Source organism: Xenopus laevis, chromosome 1L (genome assembly GCF_017654675.1).
Source record: "Xenopus laevis strain J_2021 chromosome 1L, Xenopus_laevis_v10.1, whole genome shotgun sequence".
Lineage (NCBI taxonomy): Eukaryota > Metazoa > Chordata > Amphibia > Anura > Pipidae > Xenopus > Xenopus laevis.
In genome coordinates, this window is record NC_054371.1 from 122,360,818 (window position 1) to 122,380,440 (window position 19,623).

The 19,623-nt window shown below is 37.6% G+C and overlaps 2 protein-coding genes across 3 annotated transcripts in view; one reads left to right on the forward strand and one right to left on the reverse strand.

Moving 5' to 3' along the window:
• abhd8.L (abhydrolase domain containing 8 L homeolog) overlaps positions 1–19,623 on the reverse strand; it is a 32,664-nt gene that overhangs the window by 10,980 nt on the left and 2,061 nt on the right. Inside the window, exon 1 of one of the 2 annotated variants that reach the window (XM_041581258.1) lies at positions 15,776–15,920. Coding sequence (XP_041437192.1) covers positions 15,776–15,809 — 34 coding nt within the window. The 5' untranslated portion in view covers positions 15,810–15,920. 2 annotated transcript variants of the gene reach the window in all.
• LOC108713415 (speedy protein 1-B-like) lies at positions 2,360–10,513 on the forward strand. Its single transcript, XM_041563103.1, has 9 exons — positions 2,360–2,455; positions 3,183–3,269; positions 4,955–5,050; positions 5,582–5,628; positions 5,755–5,813; positions 6,471–6,556; positions 7,727–7,895; positions 9,557–9,739; positions 10,425–10,513. Exons 2-9 carry the CDS (start codon positions 3,259–3,261, stop codon positions 10,467–10,469), a joined length of 696 nt encoding a protein of 231 aa, XP_041419037.1. The 5' UTR covers positions 2,360–2,455; positions 3,183–3,258; the 3' UTR covers positions 10,470–10,513.

A 19,623-nucleotide genomic window follows, 5' to 3' on the forward strand; every position in this document is an offset into this window, starting at 1 on the left:
TGCTCTGGGCCTGGTCGGCAAGGCTTTCATTTTACCTGATCCCAACCACTGATCCTTAAAAGGGAAAAGAGTCAAAACTTCAAAAGCGTCAAAAAGTACTCTTTTCATATCTTCTTTTACTGAAGTCTCAATCCACACACCCACCATACTGTGCTTAAGTTGTGCTGCCATTAGCTAATGCTTTTCAACGCATCCACATTTAGTTTTTCAGCTAAATCTTAGATCTACAAGACAAATAACACAATTGATGTCATTAATTTAAATCTTGAAGTCAGCTTATTATACAGCCTATGTATTTCCTATGTATTAGTTACTTTGCTTTCCCTTAAATTCTTTGTGGGCATAAGCATATACTCTGTGCACAGAACATTCAGGGGCACACTGGGGTCTGCTGCCACCTCTATTGCCAAGTCTCCAAGGTCTACATTTTACTTTTTTTTAGAAGACATTTAAATGCTTCAGAGGCTTTGAGTCATTGCCAATGACTTTCTACAGTACAATGAAAATCAAACAAAAAATAAATTCATACGTTTGCTTTCAGTTTTATTTGTATCAATCAAGTCGTTATGTACAGTATGAGGCAGGAAAGGTCAGTCGCCCTCTGGTACAAAGCATTTCATGTTCACACAGCAAAAAAAGATACTGGCAGATGCTAAGGGGTTGTGGGTGATTTATGTTCGTACATGAAATGTTTGTTATTATGTAAGAATGCAAATATAGTAATCATTTTAAATCTTTTTTTTGGTCAATATCTGTAAGAAACTGCAATTTGTGCTGCTCCCATTCTCAAGAAAATATAAAAACAGAGCATACATGATGAAACCAAAAACGGTGAAATGCTACTATAGTAATAACAACAGTTATAAGTCAGAATGCATAACAAATGACTATGTTTGTCAGTGGTTGTTGAACTGCTTTGCCCATTTTTGATTTGATGCTGGTTTTAAACTTCAAAAACTGCAGGTGTGTGGCAAATCTGATATGAAGTGTTACTGCTGAAATGCTTCCCCACTGTACTTTCTATATTACAGCCCCTTCTAACTTGAAGACCGTACAGTCTCTCTTCCCAGAGATTAATGTCCCAATGCAACCATAAGCACCATCTTACCCTACTCTACTTGCTCTATGAGACCCAGAATATGAGGAGAATAATCGAGGCAGGGTACAATTATAAGGTAATACCTAGTGCAGCTGCTGTGAATGATGTTCCCACCAGGGGAAGGGAAGCAGGAACAGGAAGTGTAGGACTGTGAGATACTTCTCTGAAGCAGAGAGATTAAAAATACTCCTGTGCTAAGTCTGACTGATGTATAGACCTCCAAAGTGGGGCTAAAACTTGCCCTCAATCATTTAATATATTGAGTATTCCAGTTAGTTGTGACTGCGCCACTTCTGCCCCATAGTTTGATATTAATGCTTAAAGCTTTTTTTGCACATTATGTCCCCTATAAAGTGACATTAGTCAACTATGAACAAGTCTCAGAATATAATACAGATATGGGACCTGTTATCCAGAATGCTTGGGACCTGGGGTGTTCCGGATAACAGATCTTTCTGTAATTTGGGTCTTCATGCCTTAAGTCTACTAGAAATTAATTTAAACAGTAAATAAACCTAATAGGCTGGTTTTGCTTCCAATAAGGATTAATTATATCTTAGTTGGGATCAAATACAAGATATTGTTTTATTATGACAGTGAAAAAGAATATCATTTTTAAAAATTTGGATTATTTGGATAAAATGGAGCCTATGGGAGACAGCCTTTCCATAATTCGGAGCTTTCTGGATATCGGGTTTCCGGATAAGGGATCCTATACCTGTATGTGATTGTCATGCCATTTGTAAAGTCTGACTATTTTTACTGATGCAAGGTTTCACTGAGAATAACTTAAGAGGCCTATATATTAAAGGTCGGATTTTAGTGTTTTTGTTTTGAAACCATGACTAAACTCACATTCTATAAAACAATGGATGTCATGGACTTTATTAAAAGATCTGAATATAAAAAGTAGAAGCGGACACTAAAACCTTGTCCTGCCCTGTGCAAAGTCTGCATGCCACTGGCACGAGGGAGGCTACAGTGTATAGGCAGCTCCTCTTGTTCACCCAGAGCAGAGGGCAGCACAGTGGCATCATCAGGAAAGTGGCCATAATGTTGCCAGAAAGCATTATAGCTGCAGTTGTTTTCAGAAATGCAACAAGTTACAGGTGTCACTTGCACATGGTTATTATTTTGTAGGACACCATCTTATTTCTTTCACTACTGAATATATTTCTAGTGGAAGGGAATGTGCTGCTATTGGAGAGATCCAGCAGCCCCTGGCTTCCCTGTGCTGATCAACCAATAAGAGCTCTTGAGCATGTGACCAGAGCCAGTTAAAAACCGTTGGGATGATGCTGATGTCACTCTAACGGTTTATCCCTTTGGAGATTGATGTGAGCTGGTGAATCTCAGGTAATTTTTAATCTTTTTATATATATATAAATCTTCTTATGCACCTTACACTAGTGGATTTTGTTTTTATTTTGTTTCAAGCATCACTTTGAGGTTTGAGGTATTTCAGTCAGTGCTCCCCTTAAGTCATACATTTAGAAATGCACAACAAACACACTGCTGTATCACTCACTTGGCCATAGTTTCAAGAATATTCATTATGGTAACAAGCAAGGTTTTGCCCCAAGCTCATCCTAGCTGATCCCCAGGCAGGGCCTGCAGGTGTATCTAAGAGATCAATTAGGCTTTCTATCCAAATCTCCCCCCAGCCACTGCTTCAGCCTCACACACACACATGGATATAGCAGCTGACATGTATTAAAATACAAGGACAGATAAAATCACCAGTTTGTTGGCTCTTAATAAAGATCTTATTCAGTTTAGAACATGTTGTAGGATTAAAGGCACTTTTGCAGCCTGTGCATCTTCATATTTTTCCCTAACATGTATTTGCTTAACTGCTGTGGGTGCAAGCAAGGGAATGGATAACTCATTAGTTCAGCAATGAGAACTGGGGACCAGCTAAAAGGTTTTCCCCCAATGACTTTAATTGTATACCTTATACCCTGGGCCATTACTCCACTTCTTTTTAAATTGCACCAGCCAACAAAGCACAATACTGAATACTAATACATCTGCCCCATAGTAAATCTTGTTTTTTATTACTAAATCATCCTCTCTCTTTCAGATTTCATACAGTGAGCGAGGATTACAGATTGAGCGAGGATTTCACAGGACTTCAAAGACCAACTAGACAAGAAGAAATGGCAAGAATGTAAGTGAGGCACCAGATTAGTCACTATCAGGGCCAAGAATAAAATTGGTGTGAAACTGAATAGAAATCACTGTGCATGTGCCAAACAGCCTGCACTATACAATATGTAGCAATATGTCGTTAGTTGCATATACAGAATTCACCTGCACTGTAATGCTGCATGTTTTACTCATTCCTGGATCCCAGCAACTACTCAAAACTCATGGCACGCAGGTCACAATATTATGGCACTCAGTCCTCAGAATATTAGATCAGAATTAGAATACATTTAGAATACATTCTATGGACTGATGAAAGCAAGATTTTTCTTTTTGGGTCTAGGGCTAAAGACAGTTTGTCAGACGACTCCTAAACACTGACTTTAAGCCACCGAAGACAGTGAAGCGTGAAGCATGGTGGCACAAGCATCATTATATGGGGATGTCTCTCATACTATGATGTTGGGCCTATTTATCACATACCAGGGATCATGGTTAGTTTCAATACATCAGAATACTTAAAGAGGTCATGTTGCCTTATGCCGAAGAGGAAATGCCCTTGAAATGGGTGTTTCAACAAGACAATGGCCCCAAACACACCAGTAAATGAGCAACATCTTGGTTCCAGACCAACAAGATTGTCATTATGGAGTGGCCAGCCCAATCCCCCGACTTTAATCCAATAGAAAACCTGTGGGGTGACATCAAAAATGCTGTTTCTGAGGCAAAACCAAGAAATGCAGAAGAATTGTGGAAAGTAACATGTGCTAGAAGTTGGTTGACTCCAAGCAATACAGATTGTGCAGCAGTTCTCAGACAAAGTGGTTATACAACTAAATATTAGTTTTCCAACATAACATTGTCTCATCTGCCATTTACCTTTTCAGACTTAGGCAATATATTCCAGCCTAGCGGTGGCCATTTCAGCACAAAACATAAATCATAAAACAAACTCCTGCCCACTTGGTACTACCTTCTCACATTTGAAGAAGTCCCTTACTAAACTGGGCCCCTTGTGGACTACCAGCAGAACTAAGCATGTTTGGCTCACCCCTGGGCTCACAGTACTCCTTTTGCAAAGTGCTCAGCCTCCTCTGGCTTCCCTCACTTTCTTAGCGAGACTCTTGGTCAGAGTTAGAGTCACGGTCACAGTCTCCCTCTGCTCTGTGCAATTGCAGGTATCACTCCCAGCTCCTCTAGGATTAACTCATACAGCCATGTCTCCTACCTGCTGCGCCTGCTGAGAGATTATCTACAACATTCTAATTAACTTTAAATACCCGTTCCACAGGACAGCCTTCCTGTGGAACATGAGCTCCAATAACCGGACTGGATCTAGGAAATGGAGTGTCTAGCTACTGCAATCTTTAAACAGAAAAAACAATCTCTGTTTATTAACTCCTTTCATGGAGCATATCTCAATTACAGAGGAGAACTTAAAGGTTAAAGCCACAGTTTCCAGCTTTTCTTTGTCATTTTACCACAAAATCAATTTCTCTCTGCAGCTCTGCCCTTAGTTTCACCAGACAATTATATTAGGGCACAGTATTAGGCCTAGTGATTTAACTGGGATCAACAGCAACCGACTTGGCCTGGACTGTCCAACCTGTACCAAAATATCTTATCTGCTAAATGAAGACTGTAATATACAGTACTTAGACTGCATTGACAATACAGTTGATTAAAAGAGGTTATTTTTTATTCCAGCCAACAGTGGATAACGCTCTCTTCTCAGCCTGCCCGGACAGGGAAGAGAAAGCACAACGAGGAAGACGACGAGCGACCTTCTGTGAGTGTGAAGAGGTAAGTAGAAAACATTTTACATTCAGTGAGCAGGAAATTGACTGTAAATGGGCAAATTGGTTTAGTTGCTAGGGCACACAAGCAACCATTCTTTCGTATACACATTTATATCTTTCTTATTCCCCACTCAAAACTATCTCAGGTGATCTCTGAGGCAGCACAGAGAATATCATAAAATGGGGGTTCAAGGGAAAAGATCTAAAAAGGCAAAATTCACTTGAATATATTTTCCAGTTTGGTAAGATTATTTAATATGCCTCTGATTATGGTGTAAACGATCTGTCTCAAGAATTAATTTTGTATAGTTTTCCTTTAAAGGGGCTGAATCCTCTTTAATAAGTACATTTGCAGCTTATTAAAGGAAGAGCTCTATGATTTTTGATTTTTGTCACTTAATTCAAGAAGAATTCCATACATATGCAATTTGAAAGTAATAAAATAAACACTTTAAAGATTGTTTTGTTATGGGAATGCAATGTACATGTCTCAAATGTTTGGAAAACTCTCACTTCTCTTTCTTGCCATCTCTAGGCCTGCAAGAGCTTCAACTTCCAACGAGAAGTTCTACCAACTGCTGGGTAAGATTTTCCCCTTGCATTGCCACTATGGAAGCCAGAGCACTTCAGTAAAATCTGTAATAGGAAAACTATGCATCTGCCTAAAATATAATTTCTCATTTCCTTTCCGGTATTATTTTTTTTTAGAGGACAATTGGATCAGAAGAGCGTTGGAGATGGACTCCTGTTTTAAGCTCTCTGACAAGGTATGTACACTGGGCATGGTGTTGGGTATGGGATGATGGTTTTGTGTTTAAGACTGTGATACAATTAGTCTTTCGTTTGTAGGAAGAAAACGAGCTATAAGCTCAGTGATAGACAACAAAAAAATAGTAATATATAGTGTAGTAATTTTTTGTTACACCTCTCTAGGGGGTGTGTTCTTTTTCTCCAACCAGAGGGTTTAGTGCTCTTCAACTGTTTGTGTTTTTTTAGAAATATATGTGACCACCTCCTATGTGTAAGTAATGGATACTCACAAACGTTTAATTGCATCACTAGCATAAAAGTGCAGTTGCTCCTCCAATGTAAGAACACACCCCCTAGTAATTGCACAAAGATGTGTAACTCTCAAAAAATTACTACACTATATATTACTATTTTTTTGTTGTCTATCCCTGAGCTTATAGCGCTGGTTTTCTTCCTACAAACGAAAGACTATTTGCTATTCATCTGAAGGAGAACAGATTTTATTGCCGGCCAAGGGAGTGAACTGCAGAGTCTCTGGACTTTATTTTGCGAGACTGTGATGCAATATCAGAAGTCTGCCTGTGTGGGTGACAGTATGTATAAAATTCCAGACTTCGATAAGTTGGTTTATTTTTTTTATCCCCTACTTACTGTACTTTGTTCCTTCTTTCTAGTACCTCCTAGCCATGGTCCGGATCTATTTCCAGCGTGCCGGATTACAGGAGCAGGACTACACTACAATCAATTTTTTTGCAGCTTTGTAAGTATTTTCTCTTTCAATCCTTAAAATATTTGCAAAACCATACCTGCTGTTAGAATGTATATTTATCTGAGGGTTGTGCAGATCTATATAGAATTTGCTGTGAACATACACTATAAACACAACAGACAAAAGAAATCAAAGCAAACCATGTCCATAAACAGAAAACAAATATATATTGAATTTATTTATTTATTATTGAATCTATTTTTAATAGAATTGAATATGTATCTTTTGGTATTACACAATGAGAATATAATTACATGTGGTGTATATAGTAACAACAAATAACACATAAACAGGAGAATCACACGCTAGAAAATACAAAGAGCTTATCTCATTTATTAACCAGGACAACCAGGATGACATTTATGGGTAAAAAACCCTTCATCATATTCCCTAAAATGTTATCTTGTTTGTACATCTAGTTGGCCAGTACATGGGCTTACCAAGAACTGGGGTAGAAGCAGCACCATCTGTTAATTGTTAAATAATCGGTGCTAAAACTACTTTCTTTACTGATACTAGCCCCTACATGTAAGAGGAACACAATCTGCCCAGGTGCAGTAACCCATAGCAACCAATTAAAAGTTTGATTCTAAACAGGTAACAAGTAAATGCCTCAGGTTATTGGTAATTAGACCAGTAACTTGGCATCATTTGTTAATGGTGTGGTTCACCTTTAGGTTAACTTTTAGTATGTTATAGAATGGCTAATTCTAAGAAACTTTATAATTGGTCCTTATTATTTATTTTGTATACTTTTTCAATTATTTGCCTTTTTCTTCTGACTCTGACTAGCTTTCCAATGGGGGGGATGTCACTGACCCATCTAAAACAAATGCTCTGTAAAGCTATAAATGTTTTGTATTATTCTCTTTCTATTCAGTCCCTCTCTTATTCACATTCCAGTTTTTTATTCAAACCAATGCATGGATGCTAGAGTAATTTGAACTCTAGAAACCAGATTGCTGAAATTGGGAATTGGAGAGTTGCTGAATAAAAGGCTAAATAACGGAAAACCCACAAATAATAAAAAATGATAACAAATTGAAAATTATATTAGAAGATAACTTGCTACATCATACTAAAATTTAACACAAAGGTGAACAACCCCTTTAATAACCCAACAGCCCAAGTGTTACTTATAAATGTTGACTTGGATTTTAGGCTACTTGCAAATGAGATGGAGGACGAAACAGACTTTTGGAGGCTGATTTACACCTGGGCCCTTGGGAAAACTTGGCGTGAACAATCTGCCATGTTCAGGAGTCTGCGCAATGAGCTGTGGTCCAGGATGAACTTCCAAGCCTGGGTTAGCAGAGAATCCTGTGAGGAGGTGTGTGATACTATCTTTTTTTGTGGTTCTATTTTCCTTGTGTAGTGTATTGTGTGTAAAATATATACTGTATGTATATATATATATTTATATGTATATATATACATACTTGCAGGTGAGTATCCGCACTCCAAGGCTAGTAACTTCTTTGAAGGGAGGGGTGCAGGGTAATTTCATATACACCAACTTATTCACAGACCGGCACAGATATACTGTATATATATATATATATAAAAAGTACGCGCACTCTGTCCAAATTTTTTCTTTGATGGGTACTTGGTCAATTATGCATATACAACTATTCAAGAGGGACCAGCACTCCGTTCTTATAAATCAGCAATTGATTTGTAAAGCATCACTCTGCATCCAACGTTTCGCCCCCCACTGGATTTATCCTTGATAAAGGCCCCAGTGGGGGCCGAAACATTGGATGCACAGTGATGCTTTAATAAACAATTGGTGATTTATGAGAACGGAGTGCTGGTCCCTCTTGAACAGCTGTATGTGTGTGTATATATATATATATATATATATATATATATATATATATATTCGCAAAAACTGGAGCACTCATACGTCAAAACAGCTGCCTAGGTGCGGTATTCAAAAATTATGTAAACCAATTATTGTACAAAAAACCGCACACTCAGGTCTTCTCAAAGGTGAAAAAAAGAACATATTTATTACGACGTTTCGGCTTCTATACTGAAGCCTTTCTCAAGTGGAGTATATATATAAGTTATCGGCACTCACCATTCATCAGATTAATTGCCGGGTGCTAACCAATCAATAATTATTCCAGTCCATGAAAGCACTCACAGCAGATGCCATCCAGCGTGTATCAAAAAGGTTGTTTATTGGTGCATGGTGTATCAACGCGTTTTGGCTCACCTGGAGCCGTCGTCCGGATAATGACAGGAAGTGTGCCACATCATTATTGAAAAACGGAAAGAGAATTGCACAGACACCAAATGTGTTGCAGGTGGAGAACTTCCCCTATTCTTTATTGTGACCACCTGTGCATCAATAACAATAAAGAATAGGGGAAGCTCCCCACCTGCAAGACATTTGGTGTCTGTGCAATTCTCTTTCCGTTTTTCACTAAATGTTATGACGTGTGCTGACCGTCTAGAGAATTCTGCACCACCTAAGCAGGAACATCAAAGGAAAGGTGAGAGGTGCGGCTACTTGCACATACAGAACCTCTCTGCCACATCATTATATCATCCCCTGAACCAATCAGGGTCAATCACTCATTAGGATATCCCATGTGTGTGAACAATTCACATATACATATATAAAAATATCTATAAAAAATATCTTTAAAAAATGGGTGTAAAGTGATAGTGTTCATATCACAAAGTCATTGTGATCATAGACCTAGAATTTATGATCACTTCCTGTCATTATGCTGATGACGGCTTGAGTTTGTAAGCCGAAACGTTGAAATAAATCTACCAGCTTTTTTTCACTTATCAATACCTATTTGTGCGGAAGTTTTTTTTTGTTATATATATATAGATAGGCTGGGGAAAAGACACCCTGAGCATAACTGTGATCATCATTACTAAAATACTGTTTTTTTTACTCAGTAGTAATTGCTCCATGAAAAATTATCCTTTTTGATATATGCTTAAAAATAATATACTTTTTTTCAATAGGCAATGACTGATAACCCGACCCACTGGGCCTGGAGAAGAGAACGACAGCCACACCATGGATTGGCTTGGAAATGGCACAGAGAACCACCTGATTACTTCTACTTTAAGGTTCCAGACAGCCCATCAGTTTGCTCATTGTGCCAGCAGAGGGCAGCTGTCTCCCAAGAGGCTGAGCAACCAAAGGTAATAACTAGTGATGGACAAATCTGACCTGTTTAGCCTGTTTGTATTTGTTTTTTTTTTTATTTGTAATTTTTGCAGCGAAACTCAGCTAATAATTTTGCTCATCACTAATAATTGGGGACAATGTACTTCCAATAGGGGAATATCTAGAACAATGTATTTATTACCTATATTATGACTCAGATTATATATCTGCTCCTCACTGTGCAGATCAAGGCCACAGTTTAGCTGCACATCTATAGCAGAGCTGCTATCGGTAGGAGGGTAACATCACCCTGCAATTGTACATAGGATATTTAACTCAGGTTCCTGTAGTTAAAAATGGGTAAGGATTATTTTCTTCCAGGAGCAGTTGTACTGACAGATACTGTATATTATACCGTTTGCTATATGCCTTTTTAGCGAAGTGAGAAAATACTAAGTATTTAGTATAAAGTTGATCCATGAACTGCTCCCACTGCTGTCTTGAAGTGTGAAAGGATTTTTAACCCTCATAGGCAAATTCAACCTGCCTACCCGCAAATTGAAGATGGCTCCAAATGAAGTTTTTCACCTTCAACTTGCATGTAGGCAGGTTTCATTTGAATAAAGAGTTTAACTTAATGGATGTATCTTTTTCTACTATAGTATGCAGCATCTGATTTTAGGAATTTGCATAAAGTAATGATGCTCTCATTATTTCTAGATGCCTCTAAAGATCAGAATGAAGAAGGCCTGGAAAAAGGAATAAGTATTTCCCAAGTTTTTTTTTTTTTGCAGCACCTCCTATACCCTCCCCAATTACAGTTGGTATTATTAGATGGTTATATATTATTATATATTTACTTATTATTACTTAATATATTATTATTAGTTTAATATAGTGAACCATTAATGTTAGTTATATATAATCATTATATAACTTATTATTGTATACTTATTTATTATAATTATTAGATAGGTATCAATTAATATATTAGATAATTTAATATTTTGAGTCATTAATTATTGTTAGATATAGTTATCTGCTATTATTAGTAATATAGTATTATTATATAGTTAATTATTACTCTATAGTTATATATTAATAGTTTAATATCTTCAACCATTAATGAAAGTTATATAGTATATAATCATTATAATTTACTACAGTATACTTATGTTATTATATTATTATATAGGTATATATGAATATACTATTATTGGATAGTTTAGTAATTTACGGCATATAGCTATTATATGGTTATATATTAATCTATAGTTATTAGTAATAATAGTAATATTATAGTTATTATTATGATTATTAACAGTATACACATTATTTTTATTATCATTATTAATGTGTGTTTAATTATACAGGTATTGTTATAATATTATTATTATTATAGTGATTGATCCAGGGACTTGTCTGATCGCCATATTTGGGGTCAGGAAGGAATTTTTTCCCACAGTAAGATGCAATTAGCCATTGTCTTGCTGGGGTTTTTCAACTTCCTCTGGATCAACATAAAGGACTATAGCAAAGGTTAATACACACTGCAATATTTTAGCAAATGTCCACAATTCTTTATTAAACATCTACAGTAGAGTATAATCAGACGGCGGCACCAATGCAACTAGAATACAGAAATCACACAAGAAGTACAATTGCAGGTAAATGTATAAAAAGTTAGGTACCATAGAAACCCTATTTAAAGAGGGGTTTGGGATTTCTTGGAAGCCCTCCTATCTGTGGCCTCAGTGGATCATACACTTGTTCTCCCTTCTACCACCCTGTGTCAGTTTGGCATGGGGTATAAGGAACAACAAACCCAACTGGATGCTAGGCGTGGGTAGAGTCAAGGGCTTGACCCTCTGATTAGGTGGGTGACCATGGACATCACATTTATTTATATTTCATTTTTTTGACATGGTGCCGCATATTAACAAACAGCTCAGTCCCACTTCAAGAATGGAACATTAAGCAAAAATATGAATCTTTTTTTAAATTCAATTACATTTTTTTATACGGATAAATATATATTTATCCTTTCATTCTACAAAAAAAACTACTTATTATAATGTATTATTATTTTAAAGGCATTTAATTATAGATAGAAATGGAAAATTAATATTTGCATCAATTTATTCATATATAGTGCTTAGAAATTAGCAATGTCTGAACTGGGGGCCTACGATAAAGTACCAAAAAAAGGTTTCAAAATACAGGTTTTAAAGTAAATATATTTCATATAAATAAAACGTATTGTTAAACTTACATATGTGTGTGCCTTTTTATTGACCAGATGTGGGAGATGGTTCTAAAATGTGATATAGTTAAAGTACCACCAATACATTACTTTCTATTTCATTTCTATTTGAATTTGTTAAATGGAAACACTAAAAGGTCAATGTATTTTATATTTTCTCTAGCTTTCTTCTCTTCAATATTCTATGAAGGTTTTACAGACTTTAATGGTTACTGACAAACCATCACCCATATCCCTTTTTGCCTCTCATAGCCGATGTGAAGTCTAACCAAATACCAGCAGGGATGTGACCTTGCATCTTGATTACTTGGTTGAATGAGGGCATGTGCTGAAAGATGACTACTAAAGAACTATACTTTAATCTGACAACATTGTTCTGTCTAAATGGAGCAGGTTACTAAGCGAACAAAAAAAAAAATGAGGGCAGGGGAAGGCTAGGTCAGCCAGGCGCCCTAGGCAACTCGGCCAGCCAATCCCCCCCTGCGTGCACAGGAGGGTGGGTGACGGGAGGGAGGGGAGAACGATGGAGGGGTGGGTGACAGAGGGAAGGAAGGGGAGTAAGATTGAGGGGTGCTGCCAAGCACCCCCTATAATTGTGCCCTAGGCAGCTGCCTCTTCTAGCTACCCCTAGTTCCGGCCCTAAATTAGGGCTTTGTACTGGTGAGTCCTATGGGGGAATTCACAAAAGTGGAAAAAGATTTTTTTGGTGTAAAAGTGGTGTTAATACTGGTGTAAATACAATCTCCATATTCAGAAAGCTGTAAAAATACTGACTCAACCGCCACTTTCATATTCCGGTGAAAGAAAGACCAGTTTACACTTTTGTGAATATGTCGTTAAAACAATAAAAACGGGTATAGAAAATTTCATTTTTATCTGCATTTTCTCCCAACATTTTTAAGATGGAGTAAAGCTCAGTGTAACACTTCTACCTGTCCTCCACTCTGCATTGTTTCCTTCAGTCTCCAGTATGGGGGACTCATTTTCTGTGTAATCAGAACATGAATAACAATAGGTTTAGAAAAACAATCTATATTATTGGCCCCAATTTAAGCTGTGTCACTTCTGTTCCCAGCATCCATAATCAGCCCATACACACCGGAAAGCTAAACTGATATATTGGGCTATTGCACATGTCCCTAGGTGAGATAAATAATGGGAATGGATATGTTATAAAGCATGTGTTCTGCCATATTGGGCTTTCAAAGTGGCAGGGAATCTCTTCTCTGAAGGGCACAATCATTAGTACGAGGCAAATGTAGAGCTGAGAGTCACCTGAGAGCTGACTAACATGTTTAGGAAGAACCAAAAACAAATTCTGAAAAAATGTTGGAAAAATGTTGTTTGAAATGTCGTGTGAAAAATAAAATCTGTAAATTGTTCTGTTTAAAGTACAAATTCACAGAAGTGGAGATAGAGGATTGTGAATATTGTGGGAAATCTGAGAATTGTATCTCCTCTTTTATTTTGCCTCAATATCACCACTTCTGTGAATTTTCCCTATGGGCCTCAATGTAATCACTGCTGCTATTATCAGCCATGCTGCACTGCCTGCACAGTTAAGAGAAGAATATACCATAATAATAATAATAAGACAGTACTACACAGAATTATGATGAAGAACAATTACAGGGTTAATAAGTACAAAGAGTTTAGTTCCTATAACTACCCGTCTTCATTTTTATAATTATCAAGATTTAGTTCAAGGATTTGGACAAATCCCCAAAAACTGTTAGCAAGATTTGTATCTGGATTATTTCCACTAAATGTGCTGCAAACAAATGTGACAGTATCACTTCTGAATGCATGCTGAATGAGATAAGATTTCCATGGTTACTTGATGCAGTAACTATAGCAACAGTATCTATGAGAAAAGCATTACTTGGCCCTGGACTGCTCTATATTTGTGACCTACATAATTGTTATTTCATCGGCAAGCAGTTAAAAAAAACAGAATTACTGTTTACTCAGCATGTGAAGTATACTTGGAAAAAATGTTGATCGTTACAATACACACAAAAAGTACCTTAGTTATGTCATTCACATATGTCGTTTACATTTCAACAAGCAAACAGTAAATGCTACCTGTTGATCAGATGCTATTGGTAACTAGACCTGCAGCAGACCTTCCACCATTTATTACAGAACCTGTGTGTTTAAAAAGTGTTAGGTTAAAGCAGTGCTTGAATTGGGATCAAAAAAGCAGAGGGATGGTATGTGCGGTGTGCGTAGCACACCGCCGGAATTTTTTAAGCCACGCCCACAAACAAGCCACACCCACCATCATAATAAGCCACACCCACCAATACTTTCTTGTTTCGGCCACTTTAAAAAACATTTTGCTATTTCCATGTTTATTAACAATACAACAACTTAGTCCAACAGCAAGCAACAGATCACATTAATGCTAACCTGGAAAACATTTTATAATCAATGCCTTTATTTTTACATACATCCCTTTTTGGTTTAAATGTGACATGTTGATTGCTGTTGGACTGTGTTAGATTTACTAGTGCAGCATCACCACAGCTATTTGCAACTCAAATAGTGATCCATTATGCTAGTAGTCACTGTAGAAAATTATCAGCTTTAACACCAGAAATGCTAGCAACCACAATAGAAAATGGATGTAATTAACCCAAGAAATGCCAATAATCACATTAATCACTAGGCATGCCAGAACTCATTGCAGTATATAACAAATAGAGGCATTAAGCCCTGACATGACAGAAATATATGATGCAGAGAAGACACTAATAGGTAAAAAACTGGCACCCCAAGAAGAGTATCATATACAATTAGCAACAGTGAATAGCCACACCCCACATACATTAAATTGTATAAAGGTGAGATACAGTGTGTATTATACTGTGACTGGAACCACAAGACAACACAAACAGCTGACACTAACTGAATCAAGCACATTTGCTATGACCAGAAGTCACCCAGTGCAAAGTTATTATACGTGCATATAAACATAAGTTTTGTAAAAGCAAGATACAGGTATGGGACCTGCTATCCAGAATGCTTGGAACCTGGGGTTTTCTGGATAACGGATCTTTCTATAATTTGGATATTCATAGCTGAATTCTACTAGAAAATCATGTAAACATTAAATAAACCCAATAGGCTGGGTTTGCCTCCAATAAGGATTAATTATATCTTAGTTGGGATCAAGTACAAGCAACTGTTTTATTATTACACAGAAAAGGGAAATATTTGGATAAAATGGAGTATATGGGAGATGGCCATTTCGTAATTCTGAGCTTTCTGGATAACGGGTTTCTGGAGAAGGGATCCCATACCTGTACTACTAACCTTTTTTCCCCCCTGTTCTGCTTTTCTTTTTTCCCCTGTTCTGCTTTTCTTTCTCTTTTATTTTCTTATACATCAGTTTGTGATCCTGCTCCTCTGCTATTTCTCTGTTTGTGTTTCTTTCTTCCACCATTTCTTAACTTTTCAACATATTGTTCTACCTCTTGCTGTTCTTTTGCTAGCAGCCTGGCACCCCACTTTTCTGTTTTTAAATTTTTGCCTGACAGGGGTTTTCTTTTACTATGTTCTTAAAATAATTTGCTACTTTTCTTTCCTGTATTTATCCTCTTTTCACAGCCATGAAATAAATATACACATACTTTACTATCCTAATCTTACCCCTGGAAATATAAATCTTTCCCCATAACCATCATCAGTGTGATCCCATTCTGCCACAGCACTCCCACTTTTGTTTAACTTCTTTAAACAGAGGAATACATCGTGTCCCACTCCCAGCATAAATCTTGTCTCTGCATAAAATAAAGGGCTTAACCTTGTCCTGGGAGGCATAAAGCTTGTCTCAGCATAAATCCGAACTTTATCTGTCTCAGTGCCCCGTGAATAACTTCTTTACAGAGCAGCCGGTAACAGTGCGCACATAGTGGGAGGATCGTCCAACTTCGGCGTCTGTACTTCTTATCTTGTGCATGCGCTGTACAGGTCTCCCAATCGTCCAACTTGGGCGTCTGTACTTCTTATCTTACGCATGCCCTGTACACGTCTCCCAATACAGCGCATGCGCAAGATAAGAAGTACAGACGCCCAAGTTGGACAATCCTCCTACTATGTGCACACTGTTACCGGCTGCTCTGTGAAGAAGTTATTCACGGGGCACTGAGACAGATAAAATTCGGATTTATGCTGAGACAAGATTAAGCCTTTTTTTTATTAACAGTCCCTTCTCCCACCACTCTACCTGCTCTGGAGTCGCAAAAAAAAAGCTCCGGTATTCTGAACAGTAGCATCCCGCCTGACGGGATGCTATTTAGTGAAAAAAAAAAGTAGCGGGATCACATCCCGCCGCATCCCGCCCCAATTCCAGCACTGGGTTAAAGGCATAAAGGCAAAAGTGTTAGGTTAGAGGCATATAGGATAAGTGACCCCTCCTCCCCTAATATTGTAGGCAATACTGAATATTAAATGGTGCTGGTTTTACTTTTGGCTAAAAAATTATATTTTTTGGAATAATGTCTCCTTTATTGGATCTCCCTATAGATTTGCTACAGTCACTGTCCTTGTTTCAATTGAAGTGTGTGTGTGTGTGTGTCCTAATGTTCCAGAAGCACAACAGGAGTGAGGCATTCAATCACAGACCTGCAGTCACTCAAGCAAAGACATACTTCAGTTCCCTATCAGGTCTGCCTAGGTACTGATTGGTTCCTATCCTACAGTCCTGTGTTCCAGGCCCAGACTGCCTGGATCTGTGGGTTCTGGCAAATGCCAGAGGGGCTGCTATGAGGTGCCATAGAAAGTCAGTATTCAGTGGGCTGGTGGAGGCTGTTTGGGCCTCTGTGTGGGGTGATTGGGCCTCTGTGTACCTGAAATGCCAGGGCCTATTTTAATTCTCAGTCCGGACCTACTGTGTTCTGCCCGCACCCCTGCACAGACTGCATTTCAGACCAACATGCGTGCAGCATTGAGGTATACTGTCACTGCAAACCTTCAGAGGTACATGACTAAAGTAAACTTTTAGGGGTATATTTATCAAAGAGTGAAGTTAATAGTGAAGTTACGCCACTAGAGTGAAATTCCGCCACTCTCCATTCATTTCTATGGGATTTTTATAGGCTTATTTATCAAAGGGTGAACTTTCACTTTCACCCATTGATAAATACGCCTTTCAAAATCCCATAGAATGAATTTCACTCTAGTGGCGGAACTTCACTCTTTGATAAATTTCCCCTTAGTATGTTATAAAATGGTCAATTCTAAGAAAACTTTTTTCGATTAGTCTTCAATATTTATTTTTTTATAGTTTTTTTTTTAATAATTTGCCTTCCTCTAATGACTTTTCCAGCTTTCAAATAGGGGTCACTGACCCCATCTAATTGCAGGTAAAGTTGCTGTACCGTGTTAGCCAGTAAAAATGTTACAGGGCAACCGTTTTGAAATAAATAAATAAAAAGTGGTATAAAGGTGATACCTTTATTGGCTAACTAATATAAGCATAGCAAGCTTTCAGAACATTTTAGTTCCTTTTTCAAGCTGATTACAATGACCATCTAAAAACAAATGCTCTTTAAGGCTGCAAATTTATTGGTTTTCCTACTTTTTATTACTCATCTTTCTATTCTGGCCCTCTCTTATTCATATTCCAGTCTCTTATTCAAAACAGTGCATGGTTGTTAGGGTAATTTGGAACCTAGCAACCAGATTGCTGAAAGTGCAAACTGGAGAGCTGCTGAATAAAAAGCTAATTAACTCAAAAACCACAAATAATAAAAAAATAAAAAACAATCACAAATTGTCTAACAATATCACTCTCTACATCATACTAAAAGTTAACTCAAAGGTGAACAACCCCTTTAAAGAAGCGGAGACAAACCTTTAGAATCATTGTGTGACCATTGCCTGTAAATGTAAACTCAGTTTATTCTGGGTAATACTATGGGGCAGATGTATGAAGGGTCGAATATCGAGGGTTAATTAACCCTCGATATTCGACTAGGAACTAAAATCCTTTGACTTCGAATATCGAAGTCGAAGGATTTAGCGCAAATGCTGCGATCGAACGATCGAAGGATTATTCCTTCGATCGAACGATTAAATCCTTCGAATCAAACGATTCGAAGGATTTTAATACAACGATCGAAGGAATATCCTTCGATCAAAAAAACTTAGGCAAGCCTATGGGGACCTTCCCCATAGGCTAACATTGACTTCGGTAGCTTTTAGCTGCCGAAGTAGGGGGTCGAAGTTTTTTTTAAAGAGGCAGTACTTCGACTATCGAATGGTCGAATAGTCGAACGATTTTTAGTTCGAATCGTTCGATTCGTAGTCGTAGTCGAAGGTCGAAGTAGCCCATTCGATGGTCGAAGTAGCCCAAAAAACACTTCGAAATTCGAAGTTTTTTTACTTCGAATCCTTCACTCGAGCTTCATGAATCGGCCCCTATGTCTTACAGACCCAATACGGGATTCATGACTTGCTTTTGCATCACACAGGCAGCTACAGGTATGTTCTAAATTCTAGAGTTCCCATAGACTTGTACATGAGCATTCAGAACTGTTTCCTGCGGTCACAGCAATCTGTCATTTACTGCCAATGAATGGGCTATAGGGCTTGTGTGATGACTCACATACACACAAATCTGTGTACTCAGACATTGCTCTGACCTACTTATCACACAGCGAATGATGCAGTTAGACAGCACATAGCTCCACAGAATCTCTGGATACAATTTGTCTAGATAGAACTTGCTATTGATCCATTCAGGGTTAAGCAGTGCAGCATTAATGTTACACTATGGGAGGCATGTGCAAGGCCTCGCTGACAGTCACATGTACAACCTAAAGCAATAAGTGATTTGTGCTTGGCTGTATGAGGTACAGGTAAGGGACCTGTTATCGGGACCTGGGGTTTTTCCAGATAACTGATCATTCAATAAACCCAATAGGCTGGTTTTCCCTCCAATAAGGATTAATTATATCTTAGTTGGGATCATGTACAAGGTACTGTTATATTATTACAGGGGAAAAAGGAAATCATTTTAAATAATTTCAATTATTTGGATAAAATGGAGTCTATGAGAGATGGCCTTTCCATAATTCTGAGCTTTCTGGATCAAAGGTTTTCGGATGATGGATCCCATACCTGTAACAACATTCCGAGAGGACAAACAGAAATTTTTGGGAATATCAGGATAAAATTTTGGGAAAATCAAGGAAAAGCACCCACTGAAATGCATTATAAATTGGTGGGACCACAAAAAAATGTAAAATGCAGGAAAACTTAAAATCTGAGTATGTAAAATTGAGGTTTTACTATATTTATACCAGGAACGTTTAAGACAAGGTTACTTTAAAAATTATAAAACATACTTTAATGAGATACTTAAAAACAGGCACCTGGGTCATTTGCCACTTTTTGGAGTGCGGAGAAAACACATGGACTATATATATATATATATATATATATATATATATATATTTCTGTATACAAAATTAAACCTCAGAGTATTGCTTTTTTGTACAGAATGCATGGATTAGAAGTCGCAGCTCAGTGCATAAGGGTAGTCAGATAATTCAAGCTGCCTTTATAGAGCAAGAACATTTAAGCAGCATCTTACCTAAACTTGCAGAGAATACAGTAATGAACAGGCCTGGCTGTAATTCAACACTC